The 24037-nt window shown below is 37.2% G+C and overlaps 3 protein-coding genes across 8 annotated transcripts in view; 1 reads left to right on the top strand and 2 right to left on the bottom strand.

Annotated features, from left to right (window-relative positions):
• Nucleotides 1-6592, top strand: part of plrdgb (PITP-less RdgB-like protein) — a 118633-nt gene extending 112041 nt beyond the window's left edge. For both annotated transcript variants that reach the window (XR_010893569.1, XM_067375683.1), the window contains exon 20: nt 5749-6592. The gene's annotated coding sequence lies outside the window, so the exon portion shown is untranslated. The remainder of the gene's footprint in view (nt 1-5748) is intronic.
• Nucleotides 6593-9450: 2858 nt separating this feature from the next.
• LOC137012973 (protein PIMREG-like) lies at nt 9451-18388 on the bottom strand. 4 transcript variants are annotated; one of them, XM_067376510.1, is made up of 6 exons: nt 18137-18388; nt 17804-17899; nt 17241-17536; nt 16836-17143; nt 14585-14680; nt 9451-10452 (listed from the first exon to the last, which is right to left on the bottom strand). In XM_067376510.1, exons 3-6 carry the CDS (start codon nt 17529-17531, stop codon nt 10278-10280), a joined length of 870 nt encoding a protein of 289 aa, XP_067232611.1. In that variant the 5' UTR covers nt 17532-17536; nt 17804-17899; nt 18137-18388; the 3' UTR covers nt 9451-10277. The 4 variants fall into 4 exon arrangements, with proteins under 4 accessions (XP_067232611.1, XP_067232609.1, XP_067232612.1 ...); XM_067376511.1 differs by lacking the exon at nt 17804-17899 and adding an exon at nt 13767-13804 and having other exon boundaries at nt 10317-10452; XM_067376512.1 differs by lacking the exon at nt 17804-17899 and adding an exon at nt 13767-13798 and having other exon boundaries at nt 10317-10452.
• A 146-nt stretch (nt 18389-18534) lies between these two features.
• tmigd1 (transmembrane and immunoglobulin domain containing 1) lies at nt 18535-22012 on the bottom strand. Of its 2 annotated transcripts, none has more exons than XM_067376514.1 (6): nt 21809-22012; nt 21410-21489; nt 20990-21274; nt 19524-19808; nt 19302-19405; nt 18535-19159 (listed from the first exon to the last, which is right to left on the bottom strand). In XM_067376514.1, exons 2-6 carry the CDS (start codon nt 21465-21467, stop codon nt 19142-19144), a joined length of 750 nt encoding a protein of 249 aa, XP_067232615.1. In that variant the 5' UTR covers nt 21468-21489; nt 21809-22012; the 3' UTR covers nt 18535-19141. The 2 variants fall into 2 exon arrangements, with proteins under 2 accessions (XP_067232615.1, XP_067232614.1); XM_067376513.1 differs by having other exon boundaries at nt 21410-21484.
• Nucleotides 22013-24037: the final 2025 nt, after the last annotated feature.

Below are 24037 nucleotides of genomic sequence, written 5' to 3'. Positions count from 1 at the left end.
GACTCGTGTAGATTCTGGAAGCTGTCTGTCCACGCCGCATCCAGTGTAGAAAATATCACTGATTATAATGGGTTCTATTATCTTTTGACACGTCGCGTCACTCCGCTCGTGTCCAGTGTACAAAACTCTTTCGCTTTCATTATGCTGCGCCACATGGTCGTTTTTGTAGGCATTAAACTGCCATAACTTTAAAAGACAATATGTCCATTTGCATTGAACTTTCAGCACTGTAACTTTGCAGATACTGTTTATGCTCAAGCAGCAACATTACACACTAACTAAAGTTAAAAAAGTGAAATTGCATTGAACCACCCCTTTAATACCTTTCTGGACCTCAAAAGGTGCACTGACGTTGCTGCCAATATGTAGTCCAGAAATTTTCATCAAAAATATCTTATTTTGTGCTCCGAAGATGAACGAAGGCCTTACAGGTTTGAGACGACATGAGTGTGAGTACTTGATGACAGAAATTAAATTTCTGGGTGAACTAACCCTTTTAAGTATAAAATTGTTAAGTGATATCATATTAATGTAAACTAGTACTGCATCTATTACTAGTACTAGTTAACTTGTCTTACTATTTATTTAAGTACATTTTCATAATATTGTGAACTAGTAGTTACTACACTGGAAAACCTGATAAATTCAGAATACTCAAAATTATTGTACACATGATTACCTAAAAAAAAAAAAAATCAATTTTAAAGTAAACAATAATTACTTATTTAGTAACAATTTTTTTAAAAGTAAAAAAATTTTTTTTTTCAATTTTATTTCATGTTTAAAGCCACTGTACATAAAACTATTGTTTACCATACGTAATGTTTCTTATTTTTCAATTATTTTGAAGCAGTGGTTATAAAACCCAATAGGTTCAGAATACTCAAAACATTTAAGTAAACAACTCAAAAATTATTTTAGTAGAACCAGTACCTGGTTTAAGGACCATGGTATCCCTGTTCTTAATTGGCCAGCAAACTCGCCTGACCTTAACCTCATAGAAAATCTATGGGGTATTGTGAAGAGGAAGACGCGATATGCCAGACCCAACAATGCAGAAGAGCTGAAGGCCACTATCAGAGCAACCAAGGCTCTCATAACACCTGAGCAGTGCCACAGACTGATCGACTCCATGCCACGCCGCATTGCTGCAGTAATTCAGGCAAAAGGAGCCCCAACTAAGTATTGAGTGCTGTACATGCTCATACTTTTCATGTTCATACTTTTCAATTGGCCAAGATTTCTAAAAATCCTTTCTTTGTGTTGGTCTTAAGTAATATTCTAATTTTCTAAGATACTGAATTTGGGGTTTTCCTTAGTTGTCAGTTATAATCATCAAAATTAAAAGAAATAAACATTTGAAATATATCAGTATGTGTGTAATGAATGAATATAATATACAAGTTTCACTTTTTGAATAGAATTAGTGAAATAAATCAACTTTTTGATGATATTCTAATTATATGACCAGCACCTGTAATTCACTTCTACTTTGATCAGGGACTCAATCAGGCTGAAATAGCTGTCAGCGATAGAGAACTTCCAAAATCAGTGTCTCGCTCACGAGAAGGAGGCTACAACTTTATCATCATAGACATCGTAGAGACTGTGACTATGTGGTCAATTTCATTTCCAGACACCTCAAGGGATCAGGATCATCTGCATAGTTGTACAATAATATTTTACACTAGATAATTAAATGGTTGGTTCTCATGGAAAAATTAAGATCAAATGCAAAATATATGGTTTTACTGATCCCAGTTTTTTAATTTGTGATCAGTATCACATCATATAAAATATTAACTGTCACTAGTTAATTAATACCTAGTTAACTGCCACTAGTTAACATTACTTTAAAAAGTAACACTTTAATTTAGGGTTCAATTCTCTTCTATTAAATAGTTGCTTATTAGCATGCATATTACTAGGATATTGGCTGTCTATTAGTACTTATTACCATATTCTACATTCCTTAATCTTACCCAAATTACCCAACCCTAAACTTAAAAACTACCTTACCAACTATTAATAAGCAGTAATTAGGAGTGTACTGAGGCAAAAGTTTTAGTTAATAGTGCATATGTATGCCCCATACTGAAGTGTTACCCAAATGGCTCTGACATCAGCTGTGCGCAACTCATCTTTATGCCCTACATGGTTTAGCAGTGACAGCATGCTGACATATTCACTGGAGATGTTTCTCAGCTGTTGTCATGGATACACCTGTTTTGTGATTGATTTGAAAGCGCTCCAAGACAGAGCTCCATTCATTTCACAAACCTGCAGAGATTCACTGATATTTGATGTAGTGCACTGACAAACACTTCTTTAGTGTTTCCAGATTGTCATTTGGAAACAGGCCCTCATTTGTATTGGATCGCTTAGAGCCAGAGCAGCCCATTGGTCCACAGAAGACCACTGGCTCCCATCTGGGTTGCTGTGACGCACTTGAGTTGCTCTGAATCGCCCAGGTCTCCGCTCTCTGTCATGTGTCTGTACACAACCCAGAGGCCCAGGGAACGGCTGTCTTAATGCCAGCTGCGATTGTCAGCTCTGTCTTGATCTTTTAGGGAGGAGCTTAATTGGCTTCTAGAAAGAGTGATGGACACTGTTAGATAATGTTCCCCTTGGCTGAGGTTTGAGTTGTGTTTCTCTTTCACAGTCTATTGGAGCAAGTAATTGTGGTAGAACTACACTAAACCAGTGCTCTGAGCAGGGGCGGTTATAGATGTGCAAATCTTTTCTGAATGACCCTGAATAACACAAGGGTAAAGAAAGTAAATGATCTTTGACTCTGTTAATTATGGGCCATTAATAGACAATTTACAATACAAAACTATTGGCACCAAGTTATGTGCTAATATTAATCTGTATTAATCAGTTATCATCATTGGATATTGATTGTTCTACTATACCATATTTTAACTGTTCATACTTTTTAACTGAAAATATTAAAATGAACAGATTTATGATGATTCCAAGGAATTTGAATAAATATATTTTGAAAATGATTATTTAAATAAACTATAATGGATAGTTAATAAATAGTTATAATATACATTTCCCAGCGTCCCTCTCGTTCCTCACCTGCACATGATCTCTTCCATCTCACCTTCACTCCGTCCACCTCCAGGACCCCCTCCGGCCCTCCCCTTTGGATCTTCTATTACGGCGCCAGGACACGCCTCGCCGGAGGGGGATGTACTGTCACGGTCAACAGCACCGGCACCACATTTCCTCCTGTTCCTCACCTGCACACGATTTCCAATCATCGGCACCTGCAAGTCATCACCTCTTATCAGCACTCCCTAGATAAGCAGTCACCATCCTCACCCCAGTGTCTCGTATGTCTATTGTGTTGTGTTCATGCCTGTTCCTGTATCTCCTGTCGGATTGCCAAGTAAAGACTTATTTGAATGTATCTTCTTCGACGTGTGTTTCCTACACAAGCAACGTGTTACAGAAGACCAGACCTCCCATGGATGAATGGGAAAGATTCATCGCTGTGGCTCAGGAAAGCCATGATTTTCTGTCCTTCACATCCCTGTTTTTTCACCTTGCCGTCACCAGCCAGCTGGAGGATGCAACCATGAAAACATTCTTCAGGATCAGGGTGAATTTCCAGGTTGCCCCAGCAACCTCCCAGACACCTCTGGCTTGAACAGGAGGGAAACCATTTTGAGGTGTCTGGAGAGCAAACGGCCTAGATCCAGAGCCCAGCCTAGCCCAGTTCCCAGTCAGAGACCCACTGCAGGTGGAGTGAACGACTCCACTGTGACGTCAGAGCCCGTGCCAGGAGGAGCGGCCAAGAATGACATCACTCCAGAGCCTGAGGGGTATCCATCTGAGGAGAGGTCAGAGTCGGCAATCCCATCCAGCGCAGAGGGAGTAGGTGTTGGAGACGAAGGGCTGGGCCCCGCCCACCCGCCCATCACTGAGAGTGAGTTTACCAACATCAGCTCAACTCCTCATCTGCCTAACCATTTTATACTGGACTCTCTGGTCCCACCTAGCCTCCCTCTCCCACATCCTCTCCTAGATGTTTCAGTCAGCTTGTCATCCCAGCCCTCTTCCCAGACCCCAGCCACGTCTGCTGTTCTGCCCGAGCTGTCCTCCATCAGTCCCACTGTACCACTGTTATGTCCTCTCAGTGACGTGGTTATATTGCAGGCCTACTGTGAGCCACCTCCTTCTGGGCATGAGGATCCCGTGGCTCCGCCTCCTGTCCTTGTCTCTCCACCTCGACCCATCGCCCTGACTCCTCCACCTGCGCTCCTCCCTCCCTAGACGTCTGCTGGGACCTTCGAGCTTTTGGCTCCGGCCCTCCACCCCTACTGCTCTGGCTAGCTCCGCCCTCCCTCAGGCTCCACCCTCGGTCACTCCAGCTACACCTCAGCCCTCCAGATCCCTGCATCCATCTCAGGGGGTCGTCGCTGCGGCTCCGTCGCAATCGTCAGCATCAATCCAGTCCATCAGCCCTCCATCACAGTGGGTTCCTCCACTATCACCAACGTCACCTCCGTTTGTCCCCAAGGTGGCGCTGGAGGGAGGAGCCATGGTCACCTCCCTCCAGCGCCGCCGCCATGGTCCACCATCCTGGCTGGGGACTGGGCCACCACCTGGCTCATCCTCCAGCTCAACCGTCCTCCTCCTGAGCCACCTCTAGCATCTTCTTCCATCTCACCTTCACTCCATCCACCTCCAGGACCCCCTCCGGTCCTCCCCTTTGGATCTTCCATTATGGCGTGAGGACGCGCCTCGCCGGAGGGGGATGTACTGTCACAGTCAACAGCTCAGTCACCAGCACCGGCACCACATTTCCCAGCGTCCCTCCTGTTCCTCACCTGCACACGATCTCCAATCATCGGCACCTGCAAGTCATCACCTCTTATCAGCACTCCCTAGATAAGCAGGCATCATCCTCACCACAGTGTCCGGTCTCGTATGTCTATTGTGTTGTGTTCATGCCTGTTCCTGTATCTCCTGTTGGATTGCCAAGTAAAGACCTATTTGAATGTATCTTCTTCGTTGTGCGTTTCCTACACAAGCAGCACGTTACAACATATTTTAGTTTTCTCTTTTTTATTATTATAAATTAATTTGAATTATTTACACTTGTTTGTAGAAAATTATGACAGGGATTTTAAATTTTTGAATGCTATGTTCCCCTAAAATAATAATTATTTTCCAAATATATATTTTTGGAAACTATTTACTCTCAAATGTCATATTTGGTCAATTTTAACATATTTATATTTAACTTTTCCACAATGCCTCGGTCTCTGAGGATGCAAGATTTAGTTTCTTTGTAATTAGCATCTGCAGATCCCATAGATATAAATAAAATGTGTTTATAACTGGTTATAGCCTACAGAAAAAAAACTGGACTAATGAGATTGAAATGCCTAAAATGATTCAAATGTTTTTTCTGAATTAGATATATTTTTAAAGATCCCATATGGGGCTTATGGAGTCAAGTTGAAAGACGTACAGAATTATAAAAAGAATAATTCTGGCTCTAAAATCTGATTGGATTAGCTACATTCAAAGCCATTGTAAAGCAGCTGAATTTAAATTAAATTCTATATTAATGCACCAAATTGCTACTGCGTGTTATACAGTGATTCTACCGCAGTTAAGAAGGTTCAACAGCTTGGGAACTGACTTCAGCTGGTAAGGCTTGAAGACCATCTTAAACTAGCAAATTTCTCCAACCTCTTACTAATCTCATGTTTTCTCCATCCACAGTTCATGCAGACAAATTTAATTATCAAACACATCAAGATCTCATCTCAAACCAAACTGCTCAACTATAGATGTGCTCCATGGCAGACAAGAACAGCTTTGTGAGTGAGCTGTGAGGAAATTTTCTCCAAAACAACAATCCAACATTACTGAGACAAGCAACAACAAAATGTATGCTGTTAGAAACAGCCCTAGAACAGATGTGAAGATTGGACACTGAACACTTTAACAACCCCCATGTGATTCTTACAGAAGACTGAAAGAAAGAGGAACATGGAGGTGTCATAATTGAGACAAGGACAGAAGTATGACAGAGAGTAGCTATAGAAAGTATTGTCAGGGTCATCTTTTATTGAGTTTTCTGCTTTGCCGGGAGACTTGTTTCATGTGTGGTGAATATTTTCTGCAGACTCCTGTAATGGTCTTTGTGAAGGTAACCATGCACATGAGCACCTGAACCGCATCTATTTATAGCAGTCTTGCAACCTGAGGCATTGTGTTCTTCATGACTCTTTGGTGACCCACACATTTCTCAGAAGCCCCTCTGTTTTCTTGTGTTTTAATCAGCTGTAAAGTAAAAGGAGCTTAGAAGAAAAATGGACGTCTCCAGGAGAATTCCAAATGCCATGTTTTATACAGTTTTTTGGACTCCTGTCTGCATGTTTTGCTGAACCCAGATTCTTTTTGTCAAAATGTTACTTCATACTCATGCATTATGTAAGACTATAGTTCTAGTGTCCATCTAGGACACAGTATGTTCTAATAGATCATGTGCTGACAGAGTCTTTAAAACGTCCTGCTGTGGTTTGATATCTGTGACTTTTTCAGAGAGAATATGTTCTGTGAATTTGGCTGTACTGCACAAAACTGTATATAATTGTATAAATGTATTTCATAGACAGTGTTATTGGATGTTATAAAAGTGTATTTATCTGTTGAAACGTGTTGACAACTTATTTCAGAACAAAGCAATCTAATTTTTCAGTTTTTAGAACAGTAATTCTGGTAACACTTTAAAATTAGGTTTCATATGTTAAATGGGTCCTATTCTATTTTTTTACATTTACAAATTTCTTAAATTCCCAATTTTTATCAACTAACTAACAAAGGTTAATAAATACTGTAAGAATATGTTGCTCGTTAGTTCATGTAAGTTGAAGGCACAGTATGTACGTTTCCACACTTGAGGTCACTTATTCAAAACAATAACAAGGGCGTGGCTTGATGACCCGGTGAATGAGCGTGGAATTATGGGAGGGGTTTTCTTCACCACCACAGTTGATGGAAAGCAAACCGTCAGGCAGAAATCGTGTTCATGGATGAGCTAATGTATTAAATGTCCCGTTTGAAGCTTTGATTGTTTTTATAGTGTGCAATATAACATGTGTTCATGTTTCGCGTGTAAAAAAAACAGTATTTTTCACATAATTTATCTGTATACCGCTGTTTCCACTGTCATAAAAACGAGCTGATGAGTCCCTCCTTCAGAAATACATAACCAGTTCTGATTGTGCCAGCGGTTCCTGTGTTGTGATTCGACAGCAGCTTAGCGCACCGGTTGTGGTCCATAAACAACGCCCTCTCCAGACAAAGAGGGAACTGCTCCATCTTTCAAGAAGCTTTGTGCGAATCCGGCATTAAACTGATTGAGATTGAGGAAGCTGTACTCAGCAAAATGTGCTGCACATAGTTTTACATGTGGATTATAATTTTCAGGAACCGAGTTAAACATAAATTGCAGCCATTGATCTCTAAGAACAGCGTCCCTGGGAAAGCCAAACAAAGGTGATTGGACTGCGGGATGAAAATAACAGCGTTTCGATGACATGGCGACAAACACACTCTACAAACGCAACTCTTGCTCTTCTCAGTGGGAGCGCAACAAGACCACGCCCCCTTTTTTTGGTGTATTCCTGTGGGTGGAGGATAGTCAAAAAACTGTTTTAGTGACGTCATTAAAGAAGGAAGTAGAGGGATGTAGTCCAAACTGGCCATTCGATGTAGGCGACTTCTGTTAAATAAAATATCTCGCTTGGCATTGAACTTTGAGCTTTAAAATTTTACAGATTTTATCTATACTCTAACAACAACATTACACACTAAGTAAAGTTTGAAACATGGGATCACGAAGAACGGGACCTTTAAAGTTTTATTAGTGTTACTGTGGTATATAAAGCAGGACGGGGCTGAGAGTTTTACGTTGCTGTTTTTATCATGCATACACACAACAGTTGTCCGCTGCCGCTCCAATTGTTTTGTTATGCGTATTTTACAATTAAAGTAAGGTTATGATTAAAGTTAGGTTGTAATGTTCATGCCCTTTTTCCCTAAACTTGAACTTCTTTACAGTTATGTTTAATCATAAATTCACATTTTATTTCATTCTAATGAAACAGCTGCAAGTGCTGAATTACTACTCATACAGATCAGTTTACTTGAAATTGTGGGGTAATTTAGCACTGTTTTACTTGGTCAAAACAATCATGGTAAAAATACATCTGAGTGTGTTGAAAGTTACGTTACTCTGTGCGTTAGCTTGGTGGCTGGTGTGAGACTTGTTGCAAACTGCAGTAAGCTAGATCAATTTCAGAATATCATTAATAAAAGCTGGATGGCTTGTGTTGCTAAATGGCATGCAGTTCATTTTAAAACATATGGTGGAGAAAATGCTGTATTACAAATAAAGCGCTTTCTGATTATGCAATGTTAGCCACTTGACAAAATAGTGTTGTCTGAATTACTTTTTGGGTACAAACATGTTACTCCTACTAAATAAAAAAAAAAAAAAAAAAAAAAGATATTGCAACAATAAGACTAACCGTTTTGAGCTATAAAACAATGATTAGTTTTCTGTTGATAAAGGTATGCAAACAGTTGCTCACCTGTCTAATAAAACACATAAGATATTAAAGCATCTGTTGTGCCTTTAATACATTAACTAATGTTAACAAATGAGACCTTATTGTAAAGTGTACCAGTAATTCCCAACCAGGGGTACACAAGTTAGCAGATTTACTGTTTTTCTTTTAACATAAAACAGACATATGTACACAAAAAAATATTTGTGCTTTCAATATATTAAAATAATTAATTTCGATAAAAAACTAAATAGATTAGTTAATAGATTAAAGCATTTATTTATTTATTTTTAAAATACAAATTAGTAGCCGACTTTCTGTCATGTTGAGGAAAGTCATGTTGCAAGTTTCACTATATATTCCATGTTGAAAATACTGTTCTAGAAAGCAGCTTGAACTTCCCTTCAACACAGTGAAATGGCAAAACTCATTCTTTGCATACCATCACTGAAAAATGCTTGCGATAAAATTGTTATAATGAGCTGAAATATTGCAGGTGGTTTTACAGCTGCTCCCTCTGGAGCTTCAAACATTTACCATCCTTAAAATAGACTAATAAAGCAGCATTTTTAAATTGATGGGTCATTGCTGAGACAGACTGCATTTTTAAAAGCACATTAGATCACTGTTATTTCTGCAGTGCATTTTAGTCAATTAAAAAGAAGCACAAGATAAAGAAAATCTAAGTAATAGGACTGAACTGCTCTGAACTTTGAGCTACTTTGAAGCTTTTAGTCCTTTACATACTAAGAGATGTGAAGAAAAATCCCACTGATACTTAAAAAATATGGCAAAAAGAAATAAACCATTTAAATGTATTAATTATGGAAAAGTTTTTTATTAAATATAAAAAAAAGCAAACAAATCTGCTGTTTATGTCCTTTTTAAACAAGTCATAATGCAGTGTACAACTGTAAACATTTCACCTTTGAAACAAACTCAAACTATTTATTATCACACTTCAATTCTCTTATTCTCCTTTGGCAATGTTTACATATCGATCACTATATTGTGAGTACAATTTGTGATAATGCTGTCTTTCATAATATCAACAATAGCAAGATATTTGCTTTGATGAAATAGTGAAATTATTGCATAATTTGCATTTTCAAATACCAATGCCTTGCAATACACTCAGTTAAGTACCAAAGTAGTAAAATACTGTTAATCAACTTCAACTAAATAGGTTAAAACAGTTAGTAACATCTCCCACTGTCAAGACAGTATATAACCATGTCAGTTTTGCGTTAGGTAGTGATATTGGACATTTTTATACCCTGAATATGGTTTGTCTTTGGTGAATAACATTTAGCTTTTTTTCCCCTCCTAATTCCTTGACCTCTCCACACATTTTAATAAGCTTACATTTAGTATTAACATCTTTTGGTGGCTTTTCACAGCAGAAATTGTTTTACATTACTAAATGCTTCAGTATGTCAAGCACGTTGAGCCATGATTTGAAATCATGCACGGATATCTGAAAATCAGCAGCTATAAATGCAAATGTTCCCATATAGTGATACAGTATATTCAGTTGCCCTTTAAACACTTAAAAGCTACAGACAGATAAGAAAAGTGTCCCTTCTAAATACTGGACAAGGCCTCTTCTGGCATATACTGAGAAACACAAGACAACATACAGGTTTGATAACATAAGGAAAACAGTTGCCTCTTTTAAGTGGCTTTGCGGATGTTAGACATGGCCACATCAGTCCAGCTGCTTACGGTCTGCTGTATGTGCTGCGTCCGTTTTCGGATGGAAGCCCTGTTCAGTCCTCTGGAAATGTTGATCTTGGTGGAGCTGTAGCCCTTGCTCATGACTGCTTTGTAGTGCTCCAAGGCCTGGACCCTGCAGTCACATCATCATCAATGGTTATAATTTTGTATAGAGCAAAGTTTGGGTTGAAGTAAGGTGCATTTGGAGATTCTATCCCTCATCCTCCTCAAAACAATTCTATTTTAGTTTTACTTTACTTTATTGGAAATATGTTAAATAAATGTATTTTAAAGTGTCCCAGTTATGCTTTTTCGAACATTACCTTACATGCAATGTGTAATGTAGCGGTCTGTGAATGATCTGAAAAGTTGTGAAGCGCCCGATAAAGAAAGTAATTGTCACTCAAAAGAAAGAATCGACTCTGAACAGTCTAAATGAGTCATTAGGAATTCGATTACCACTTCCGTGACGGCTACACATCAAGTAACACATTTGCCTGATACCCGCCTATGTTCTTCATTAGTGGTCCGCGAACAACGTCTACTTTGATCCGCTCTCAAACGCTGTAGTTGGTTTGTGTTGTGCATACATGTCGAGAAGATGCTGTTTTCTGCTCTGCAAAAGCAAATTCTCTTTTTAAACAATTCCAAAGGATGAGGATGTGAAGAATCAGTGGTTAAAATGACCACAACAGCAGTATAACCATTAGACGATTGCTTCTCAATTTTTCGTAAGCTCTAAATGAGATTTACAAAATGTCATTAAAGATGGGGCAGAACCCACTTCATTTGAACCAACTTGCTCTTTAGAATCACAACCTGTAAGTATGATTAATTACTGATGTACATATTTTCTACCGGGTGTTCAAAATACGTAGTTTTGTGTTTTATATTGTGCATGTCTCCAGCTAACCGGCTAACTCACATTATTACGGTCTTGCTGAAATACTTCTGCTAATTAGCTGTGGCCCACTATTACCTAAAATTGTGTCCATTAATGCAGATTGTCTGTCGTTCTTACTACTCTGAGTAATGATAAAAGATGGAGCAAGATTTGTTTTATAAACTTTAATGTTACATCAGTCATTGACGTTATTGCTTGGCTAACGTATTTGTACATATTTGCAGTGTATATTATGAGAAAATTAAAGTGTTTTTTTGAACTTCGATGCATATAAACCCGTTATAGGAGACCTCCTGTTCAGGTTCCTTGCTGCTGTCGCCTTTGGCTTGCTTAGTTGGTGACATTTGACATTTGATTTTCAACAGTGACACCATTTTCTTTAAGAGCTGCTGTGCAGCCAAAATTATATACCAGTTATCATGTAAAGCTACTTTGACACAATCTGCGTTGTAAAAAGCGCAATATAAATAAAGGTGACTTGACTTGGCTCCAAAACAAAATTGGGAACCTTTAAAATAATATTATAGGCATAATATGGGCACATCACATTATATTTCCAATGCTAAAGTTGCAGTGCTTATAATAAATGATTTATTCGTGCACATTTTCTTAAAATCCATACGCTCTCGTAATCTTTAATAAAAAAATGTAACCTCCCCTCCCCCTCAAAACAGCATCTGTTTTCTTCAAGACGTGCGTCTTGGTGGAGGGTGGGGCTAAAACCAGAATCAACATTGGATTAACTTTTCGGAGATGGCGAGAACTGAGGGGTTTGAAATATTGTGGAAGTGATGCGGAGATGGCTTTTTTTTTACTCAACAGGTGAGTAAGGTATTTTATTGAACAGATAAATTGACATATGCAGCTCTCTATAAGAGTTCATTGTTAATCATTACCTATTGTGAAGGGTCATTTCATTATGGTTGTTGTAGTGCTGTGCCGGAAATTATTTTAAGGAAGAACCATGTCTATTAATGGGTATAGCTACATTAATGTCTTCAGCTAGTCATCCTGAGATGTTTTCCATCTAAACTGGTTATATCCCTTAAGCCCAGAGAATGTTTTATGAGCAGTATGATAAGCACATTAATCCACAGTCAGCAGAGCTGAAGCACAACCAAAATAATGGCGTTTTGCAAAATGCATACAGTTTTGTTTTTTAACCACTAGATGGCCAAAAGTTACATAGTGTACCTTTAAAATTAAGTTTAAACAGTTATTTATCCTCTAATGAACACATAAAAAAAGTTTGATCTTCCAGAAGAGGTTTGTTCTTGCGGGTAAGTTATTCAAGTTTCTGCTTATGTTTTGTGATCAATGTTTACATGCGAGTAAAAGCCTAAATTAAATCTGTTCATCATAAGAAACAATTGATTATCTTCCGAAAACAGAAAACAGTTTGAAGCGTCCAAGTTTCAGTTGCAAAGGCAAAAGCAAATCTGACATCATTCTGTCATCAAAAAGATCTTCATTTGTGTTCTGAAGATTTGGAATGATATGAGGGTAATTAATTAATGACGTGTGTGTGTAATATATATATATATATATATATATATATATATATATATATATATATATATATATATATATATATATATATATATATATATATATATATAGATATATATATATATATATATATATATATATATATATATATATACCCACACGCATATATTATACAGTTACAAACTTTTATGTTAGATGCGATTAATTGCAAATAATCCATTTGACAGAACTAAAATTATATTATCCAAATTATATTTCCAATCTTATAGAGCCCTATACTTCAGCAAGGTCTTTAAGATCATCAAATCAACTGTTATTAGTTACTCCTCAGTCCAAAAAGAAGTCAAAAGGTGATCGTGCTTTCTCAGTAGCAGGCCCAAAACTGTGGAACAATCTCCCTCTTTATATTCGACAAGCTCCATCAGTGGAGGTGTTTAGGTCCCAGCTGAAGACTTATCCGTTTAGTTTGGCTTTTTAAGTAGTTCTAGTTTAATTTCTGTACCTGTAAATTGTCGACTATGTTTTTATTTTACACTGTGAAGCACTTTGGGCAACAAAGTTGTGTATAAATGTGCTATATAAATAAAGTGAAGTTGAACTAATTATGTTTAAATAAAACAAGCAAAAATGCAGTGGTCAGCATGCAGTTTTTCATTGTATTTTTTTGCTTTCAAAATGTACTTGCATTTGTACAAGTGGCATAATTAATTACAATATAGTAGTAAAATAATTGTTAACAAAATGTAATAAAAAAAGAAGGAAATGGGCAAACAAGTAGCAGCCATTGTAAATTGTGTTGTAAGATGCTTTTTAGTTCTTTATATTAGAAAATAAAGGTCCTTATTTGGTGTAGGTTAATAACTAATCATGCAATACAAAAAAAAAAGCTTTAGTGTAGCACTGACTGCCTCTATCAGAGCTAAAGTTAACTTCCTAGACTGGACAAACACACATAATGGAATAAATCATCATCATATTTTTGCACAGTTATGGCTTCAAGCAAAACTTCAAAAAGATACTTAAAAAACATTTACCTTAGCTTTAATCCATAAGACACTCCCTGAACCTGTCGCTTGTAGAATAGGAGAGAAATTATAAATGGACTTAATTCAGAAAGATATTACAAGTGAACATGCCTGAAAGCCTTGAATTTGTTAACTGCAGTACAGCGGATTTAGTAAATCAGCCCTAAAATCCCATCATTAACCCTTTAGCTGGATTGATTAAGAGTGACTGCCCACCAAGGAATGAGACTTTTGAGCCATTTGAAAATCTTGGCGGGAGGAAAGTTATGTGTGGAATTCAAAAAGGGGTGGGAACGGGGTCCCTTGGATAAGGAGGAAAGGCTGGAAGATATTAACACTAACACAGCATGATAAAAAAAGTCTGTCACACATCCCGGAGAAAAAAAAAAACATCTTAAAAAGTACAACTGTAACAACCCCAATGTCTTAAAGAAATAATGCTTAGATTAAAACAAATAAATCACACAGTTGTTCCAGCAATAGACAACAATTCCCAAAAGAAAACCACTCTAACTGCAGTAAAGACTTGTCTAGTTTTAAGCAGCACAACATAAAGGCTTTTTAAGCAGGTTTTGTTACAAAGCAGCTGCTGTCTATTCAGCCGTTGGGGAAAAAAAGGGGTCCACCCTCTCAAACTACAAACAGGAAACAGCCAGATGACACGAGTGGGAACTGGGACCACATTATGCATGAGTGAGTGCACCCTTTCAACCTATCCCAAGAACTGACAGAAATAAAACGGATAAAAGGTGAAGATTAAAACAAAAGTGGAGTCATTTCTCGTTTTTTACAGAATGAGAATTGAACTGGGATTTTGTTGTACTCACCGATCATCTTTACCAATCGCATCATCAAAGGCTTGAGAGAGACGCTTTAGCCTCCGGAGGCCTTTGGACACACAATCCAGATCCTCATCAAACTGCCTGTCATGGGATGGAGAAGACCATTATGTGATGTCATGCGTTTTGTTCATATCTGCAAAACTGTTCTTGTCATCCCTAATGTTTGTGGTGTTAAGGTCATCTATATGCTAATGTATTTCTAAGCATTGACAAAATTAGCTGTCAGCAGACATATTAATTTAAAATCTACAGGCATGGGTTATGTTTGAAATAGAATACAAGTATACTACTTATTGAATCCTGCACAGTATAGGAAGAAACCGGCACCAATATTAAAATTCTGGCTGATAATTATTTTCATGTTATGGACAATAACTGATCAAATTCAATACTATTATGTTGAAGTAATGTACTAAAATCAATATATATATTTTTTTGAATGCTATAAGTGAATTCAGGCATCAAAACATTATAATGTACAGTATGAAAATGAATATTCATTTTGAAATGCCAAAGATTACATTTAATTATTAAATTATAAGTGTGATCAAAGATTAAACTTTTAGTGAGTGTCAGATGATGGCAAATATCCAGTTCAGGGTTATGTTAGTTATATAATTGAAACTAAAACCATAAAAAATTGTGTTACTTGAAATAAAATAAACATTAACTGAAATAAAAATAAATAAATAAAAAGCAGCTAGTTCCCAAGGCAACATTTCTCATTTTCACTTAGTTTAACAATATACTAAAAAAAAATAAAACTGGAATAAAAATCAGTAAAATCACTTTCAAATGAAAAGCTTTACTCGCCCTCAAGCCATCCTAGGTATATATGACTTTCTTTTTTCTCATGAACAAGAAATATTAATAAATATCCTGACGCATCCAAGCTTTATAACGGCAGTAAGAGCTGAAGAAAAGTGTCTGAAGAAATTAATTGGGGGTTAATAAAGGCCTTCTGAAGTGAAGCGATGCGTTTATTAAAAAAAAAAAAAAAAAAAATCCATTTAACAACTAACGAAGTATATCTATCTTCTGCCAGACTGCCTTCTGTATACTACTTATAATGAAAGTGTAAAACTCTCGCAGTTCAAAAAGCTTATGCTGCGTCCTACGCCTTCCCTATTCAACTTACGGAAAATGTGTAACTGACGTGACGCCAGTTTACACTTTCTTCGTAACTTGAATACGGAAGGCAGTCTGGCGGAAGCTAGATATTTTACTTCATAACTTGTTAAATACAGATTTTTTTTTTTTTTTTTTTTACACAAATGCATCATTTTCTTCAGAAGGCCTTTATTAACTGAGGAGCTGTGTGGAATAAGTTTATGATGGATGGATGTGGATACTCGTGACCCCTGCCATTATAAAGCTCGGATGTGTCAGGATATATAAATATTTCTCCAATTGTGTTGATCAGAAAGAAGATAGTCATATACACCTAGGATAGCTTAAGGGTAAGTAAAGTTTGGGATGATTTTCATTTGAAAGTGAACTAATCCTTTAACTAGAAGTAAAGTAGAAGTAAAAAAAAAAATTAAAAATAATCAATGATATATAAAATATCAATGATAATAAAATAACACTGAATCCAGTGTCCAACATCTTTGAAATAGTTACTGTTATTTTGCATTTCTGATCAATTTTGTATAAAATGTCATTTCTGTGTATAATTAGATTACACATCTAATCTAATTACATTTCTAATCTAATTACAATAAATATTAAAGAAAAGAGAATTGTGGGATCCAGTATTCTACACTGTGCGCTCTGCTGTTATACAACATGTAGTTAGTCATCGGAGTAGTCCATACATGCAGAAAATTTTAATACTCTGTGCACAGTATACATACAATACTGCAGCAAAAGCAGGAGTAGTATGGTGGTGTGACATTTTGAACAGTCATTCTCTTCTAGAAAAAAAGGAACAAAAATACTGATGACTCATACTGCACTACACATATTCCTGCCCAATCAAATGCCATCTAGAAGGAGAATGTCCTTCACCCTAATATACCACCTGCAAGTACCAAATCACAGTTCACATCAGTGACATAATTTCCCCCCCAAAAAAAGGTTGATCCTTTCAATATGTCTCACGCAACTTCCTGTTTCACTAGAAAATGTCACCACGAGATAGAAAAAAAGCTGTCGTCAAATGATTTCATGGGCAAACTAGACAATTTAAAAATAGGAAAAATGCAATGTCTGAGTGCAGCTGTGCAAGTCTCACCTCCTGCTGTTCATTGTGTTGGGTGATGCAAAAGGGCTTCTGAGTGCAGCCATTCGCACCAGCTGCCTCCTGGTGCCCCTGGTCTTAACTGTCCTAACAGCAGAGTCACTGGCATCTGGGGTACAGGCCCCTCTAGGAGTCCGCTTGCTGGTTGACCTTGGAGTTCGCCTGGGGGTGATGGTAGTACGGGCGGCAGATCGTTTTGGGGTTTGTGATGTCCCAATGCAATCACATTCCTCTCCATCTGACGTTCTACCTGGTGTCATGACCAGAAACTCCTGACGTGGCTGTCTGCTCCTTTGAAATTTCTGATTAAAAATATCAGGGGGTTGGAAAATTATTAAATGAACATTTGTTTTACATGAATAACTAACAAATGATTGAATTAATCTGCATGAAGCACACCTGACAGACGTTTCCAATGGAGTTTTTTGCACTCCGGGTCATTTTGCGGACAACACTGGCCTTTTGGTTCATCTGTAGTGACTCCCAGGTGGGGTTCTCAGAGATGTTGACGTTGGACTGCACTGGTTTCAAGGGCAGCCGCTTGCGCAGAGACATTCTCAGTGAGTTTAGCGAGCTGGAGGACCGCATCTTCTTAAACTGCTGCACTGCTTCGGGTGAGCTGTCAGGCTCTGACTCATCGAGGACAGAATGTGACCTCCAGACCCCATTCGCAATAGTGGACGTCATCATGAGATCTTAGGGAGATGGTGGGGGAAAAAAAAGACTGCTTGCAAAAATATGACTTTAAAAATACTTTACGGTAAAAGTGTGTGTTGTCTTGTTGAATAAAACATTGTCACATAAACAATAAACTAATTCTTCATTCATTTTTCAGCATTTACATCAACAGTATCATTGTATAATATTCTGTTAAATAGTTTTTCATATTTTTACTGAAACATTTTTTCTTTGCTGTTAAAATTGGCACAATGTAGAACATAGAATAATCACTTAATACCTACATTTCTGTGACTTTTACCAATTTTATCCTGTATAACTTTTCCAGGTTTTCCACGACTGTGGGGAAACCTGTTTGTTCATTGTGAAGTGCTTCCTTTCTGTTTTAAATGATAAATAAACCAATAACAAGCTTAGGAATGATTAAATAGTACATCGTGGGGGTAATAAAATTAAACTAACGATTACTCTCCAATATGTTAGGAACGCAGAGGAGAACAGAAGCGAGGAAAAAATAGATCGTTTGAAAAGTTAGCTATCCAACGCAAAGTCGTCGAAAAACAAATAGGTCTAGAACATGAAATTGCATTCACTATGACTTTAAAGTTGAAACTTACCGTTATTTTCCCAAATCGCAGAGCCTGATGAAGTCCAACTATCCTTTACTTTGTTTCAAGTGGCTGTGTTTGAATTTGGCGGACCGCTCCCTTTGGAAGTCAGACTCCGCCCACTAGGTCCCGTTCCTCCACACTGATTTGCCGAACATGCCGTTGCGTCGCAATCGAAATGTGACGTAACCCGTTCTTTGTTTTGGAACTCTTGTAGTCTATTGTTATGATAAACTGTCTTTAAACTGTTAAATCCAGAAATACCAAAGCTTATCATGAATAAACCACCTCGAACGTTTATGACATATCTAAAATGCAGCTGTGATCATTAAGTTATTGTTTAACGTTCTAAAGTGTGTGTTTATCTAGTCAACTAAAAAAAATCAAACTAAATTGTCCAACAAATCTGAAATATAATTACATTTTTATTTGTCTCAGAATATAATATGACAACATACAAAGTAAACAATGAAAGTATCCAAATCTTATAAAGTGGAATATATATATATACAATAATCTTATATGTTCTGGCTTGGTTAAAGTTTAATGACTTTAGGTAGGCCTACATTTAACAGGGCCAATTTACACAAGAAACATTGTGTCCTTGAGAATGTAAAATATCTTGCAATTCACTTTAACGACTTTATTTTACTGTATCTCCCACAAACACAGCCATCAATGTTCTAGGAGTGGCTGTGAGTTTGCTGGCTCATGACCAAGTATAATGCTTTTTAGTGCACTTGCTCAACAACATTAGAATATGGGGATAATCAAAAAAATTCACAAGTATTAAGACTTGTTTGACAGACATCTTTTCACTTTATAATTTAAAAATACAAAACAAACAAAGGAGATATTTTTAATTTAGTCATTCATATTTAAGTTGGATTCCATCCTGGTGCCCCATTTGCCACAGTAATGGCTACTTGAATTCCAGTCTGATCTCTTCAGTGCTCATTGTCTCAAAAACAGGTTTAGTTTGAATGCTTGAGATGCAATTCGATGTGGAGATGTTCAATTTCGTTTGCAGCACTAGGACACAAAAAGATGTTTTCTGATGTTTCAGATGGTTTTAGATCCAAAGATCTGTGTTATTTGTGACTATTGTTGTATTAGACATCGCTATTGTCTTTATTTTATTAGTCATGATGATAACAAAATGAAGCTGACATACCTTAATAATTTTATCCCTCCTAGAGATGAGTGCTAATACAATTGTGCATAAAACCACCACCACTCCAGCAATCGTAGGTCCTAGAGGGAACCTTAGCACTTTATCTAATGGAGAAGGGAAAAATGAAGCATAAATTAAAAGCAACAACAAAAGAAAGAACATAAATTATAAAAGTAATGAGGAATGTCAATAAAAAATTAAGGATAAAACAGGATCACAAACCTTTAACGGTAACTGTAAAAGTCCTGCTCATAATTCCATAGACGGGTGAGGTTACCTCACAGATGTATGTTCCTGGATGTACATCATGCTTAGCTTTTGGGATTGACAGCTCAGCGGTAATTCCATTATTGGTCGTTTTGTAACTACCTGTGGTCAGATCCAGAACTTCACCATCCTTTTTCCAAACAAGTGTTACAGGAGGGTTGGCACGTACATCACAGGACAGAACAACATCACTTGTTTCCTCAACAAACACTTCTTTAGTGTCATTAAGGTCTGGAGGATCTGTTATATAATGACAATCAAATCTGAGAATGAAACAATACCTAACAATATCAGCTTAACTCTTTTGTTTTACTAACATGCAAAAAAAACAACAACAACAACAAAAAAAAAACATGGCCACTTAAAAATTGTTGTAGCATCAATCAATTTGGCTGAATTCCAGTTTCCAGTTTAAAGAAATATTCTAGATTCAAAACAACTTAAGCTGAATCGACGGCATTTAGCATAATGTTATTAATTTAATTTTTTCCCCACATAATAATAATAATAATAATAATAATAATAATAAAAAATCGAGGATACAGTGAGGCACTTGCACAATGGAAGTAAATGGAGTAAATTTTTGGTCATGTGATTTTATGAAAAATGGTAATGGTAATTTTATAAAACTGTAATGTGACTGTGTTATAAAAGCACTTACATTAATCAGTTAAAACTTGTTGCCTATTATATGAGCTATAAAACGGTCATCATTCGTTTTAGGGTTTTACAGGTTAGAAGAAAAATTGGACATTACACAGAAAGGGTTAGTGACTTTCTTAGTGCTAAAATCATGTTAACACGCATGTTGTTTACGTCGTGTGGCTATAATATTGAAACTGATGTTTTAATGTTTACAAATTAACGCACTATCCTACTTTTAACCAAGTCAAAATTGGATGTAGGCTACATTTAAAGAGTTACTTTAGCCTAAGCCAGGATTAGGCCTTAGTTCAATTAGGGCTTTTAGGTAACTTTTATAAATGTTCACTACACTGTAAAAAAAATATTTTCATGATTTAACATTTTTTCTTTTGTCAACCTAGATAATTAATGTGGTTCAGATAACATAATATTTTGAGTTTCTGTTGATTTAACCAATTGCCTTCATTGTATTAACTCAAATTTTTAATCAATCAAAATGTTAAGGCAACCAGGTAACTTACTTTTTTTAAGTTAAACCAACAAATCTTTTTTTACAGTGTATAAAAAAACATCTTGAAACAAAACAACGGTACTGACATAAGTTACTTTCAGTTAAAACAAACATGCATTTTAGTCTGGGACTAGCTTAAGCCTTGTCTGTGAAACCAGGGGTTAATGAGTTTGTTAAGGTAATAATAAGGTAATGAAATTGATTCCAAACCTGTCAGTTCACCCTTGATTCCTTTTTACTCAAGTATTCCAAACATTAAACTTACACTGGACGTCAAACTCGATGGAGCTGTTCACACTTGCATCACCCTTCAGCTGACAGGTAAAGACGACTCCATTGTCCTGTTTAGTGACAGGCTGTACACAAAGACTACTGCGGTACATGCGGTTTTCTTCTGCCAGATTCACCCTGGCACCATTGCGGAACCACTGCAGTTCTTGGTTGGATTGGTCAATACTTCCATCAGTGGTACAAGTTAGAGTGACGGTTTCCTCAACCTCTGTCTGGAGCAAGCTCCCGGTGGCCTCCGGACATGACTTAACGGAGACCGCTGGTCAGAAAATGTTTAGAGAAAATTAAATATTAAGCAATTAGTTTGGGCATAATTTATTCAAATTTTCAAATTCTCAATAATTAGCATTTGGGTCTGTTTGAACGCACCAGACTTTGTACAGTGATAGGTTACCTTTTATAAGACTGACACAGCACAGCAGGAGCAGAACGACACTAACCAATACTTTCATCTTTGTGAGTGAGTCAGCTGTCCTTAATGAAAAAAGATGTTAAAAGATATGATTTGTGGAATGTTTTTAGGAAACTTTCTTCAAATGAAATCATATTTTGCAAGAAATGTTAGAAAATGGCATTCAGGGTCCAAAACAACATTGGATCTCATTGACTTTTATTGTATAGAAAAACAAAAGACATTTTTCAGAATATCACTAGATAAAAACATTATGACAAAATTTAAATTTTAGTGTACTATTTAACAATTCCAGGCAGTTCCCAAAGTCCTTGAATCATGTGTGAAATCTTAATTGCATTCTCAGAAATTCAGAGCCCCTTTTCGAGTTTGCTTACTCACCAAAGCTATGTGCGAACGGTTTTCTGGAAAATGTCAAATCCAAAGGTTGCGTGAGGTCTGGAGAGGCCTGTGTCTTAACACCAATGGTTTATATTCTGTCCCTTTACAGCACTTAACAGGAATTGAAATCACCTCCCCTCACGGTCAGAGACCTTTAGCGTTGTGCAAAAATAGGCTGGATGGCTTTTAAGTGTCATCTCAATCTCTCCAGGTGGAATGGCAAGGATGAAAAGAGAGAAATCTCATAAAGATATAGTCTTACAGTCATAAAAACTTTTGCGATAAGAGAAATTTGATGTTCTATAAAATGTCAATGCCAAACGCATTAAATGAAAAATACATGTCCCAACCCAAAATGAATCATGCATTCCTTTAGTGTTTATATATGACATATGGGTTCAGTGACTGTGGTGCAAGGCAATGACATTATACACTTATGCAGTTGGAAAATGATACAGTTATACAAATGTGATACAAATACATTGTTATATGCATAAGGTCACCTTGTTATACTATTATGCCATATCTTGATCTTATAGTAAATTGAACTAATAGTTATTGTGAAATTATGTAACAGTTCTGTTTTCTAGTGCAAATTGCAAAAAAACACATGCATTTATTTAGCTTTGCTTTCACCCCAGTTCTAAAACAAAAGATATCATGCTGTTTACTTAACATAGGATGGGGTCATGATTATTATCCACCAGGGGGCCCAGTTTGACCACAGTGAGCTGTTAATGATCAGTAAAATTGTAACTAAAACTAACAGATATCACAGGTTCAGATGTGAATTTTAACCTTTTATTTTAGCCTTTTATCTTCAGTGTTTTTGATTAGGCCTGTATATATATATATATATATATATATATATATATATATATACAATATCTCACAGAAGTGAGTACACCCCCTCACATTTTTGTAAATATTTTATTATATCTTTTCATGTAACAACACTGAAGAAATTACACTTTACTACAATGTAAAGTAGGGAGTGTATAGCTTGTATAACAGTGTAAATTTGCTGTCCCCTTAAAATAACTCAACACACAGCCATTAATGTCTAAACCGCTGGCCACAAAAGTGAGTACACCCCTAAGTAAAAATATCCAAATTGGGCCCAATTAGCCCTCTCCCTGGTGTCATGTGACTCGTTAGTGTTACAAGGTCTCAGGTGTGAATGGGGAACAGGTGTGTTAAATTTGGTGTTATCGCTCTCACTCTCTCATACTGGTCACTGGAAGCTCAAAACTGCCCCTCAAGGCAAAGAACTCTCTGAGGATCTGAAAAAAAGAATTGTTGCTCTACATAAAAATGGTGTAGGCTATAAGAAGTTTGCCAAGATCCTGAAACTGAGCTGCTGCACGGTGGCCAAGACCATACAGCGCTTTAACAGGACAGGTTCACTCAGAACAGGCCTCACCATGGTCGACCAAAGATGTTGAGTGCACGTGCTCAGCGTCATATCCAGAGGTTATGTTTGGGAAATAGACGTATGAGTTCTGCCAGCATTGCTGCAGAGGTGTCACGGTTCGTAGGTCAGTGGATTCTTCCTTGTCTTTGTATGTGTGTGTGTGATCACCGGTGTTGCTGGGGTCATGCGGTTTAACAGGACAGGTTAAACCTTGGTTTCGCAGGTGTCCGAGTTTACTGCCCAGCTCCGGCAGCTTAGGACAGAGACAACCGGAGCACCCACTGTGCCAGTCCCACCGTCTGTTCCCCTTCCATCTGAGCAAATGGATTGCCATGTCGAGCCTCATCTACCACCACCAGCTCCTTATTCCGGTGAGCCACAATTATGTCGTGCTTTTGTGACAAAATGTTCTTTGTTTTTCACACTTCAACCCACGAATTTCCTACTGAGCGATCTAAGGTGGAGTTAATGATAACATCTGGACGGGCTACTCTATGGGGGACAGCGGTGTGGGAGAATCAACATCATTGCTGCTCCTTGTTCCAGGCTTTTACGGAAGAATTAAAAAGTGTTTGATCACGCGGTCTGAGGACGTGAGGTGGCCCGGGTGTTAGTGGATTTACAGCAAGGTAACCATTCAGTTACTGACTACTCTATCTTTTTTCACACTCTGGCAGCGGAGAGTAAATGGAATGAGGAGGCACAGTGGGATAAATTCCTGCATGGGTCGGCTGACCGTATCCAAAGGGAGATTTTTGCCTTGGATTTACCCACTAATCATGATGGTTTGATCGAGCTGGCGGTTTGTGTGGATA

The sequence above is a fragment of the Chanodichthys erythropterus genome, chromosome 22, assembly GCF_024489055.1.
Source record: "Chanodichthys erythropterus isolate Z2021 chromosome 22, ASM2448905v1, whole genome shotgun sequence".
Lineage (NCBI taxonomy): Eukaryota > Metazoa > Chordata > Actinopteri > Cypriniformes > Xenocyprididae > Chanodichthys > Chanodichthys erythropterus.
The sequence above is the reverse complement of the archived record's forward strand: the minus strand, read 5'-3'. Positions and strand labels throughout refer to the sequence as shown.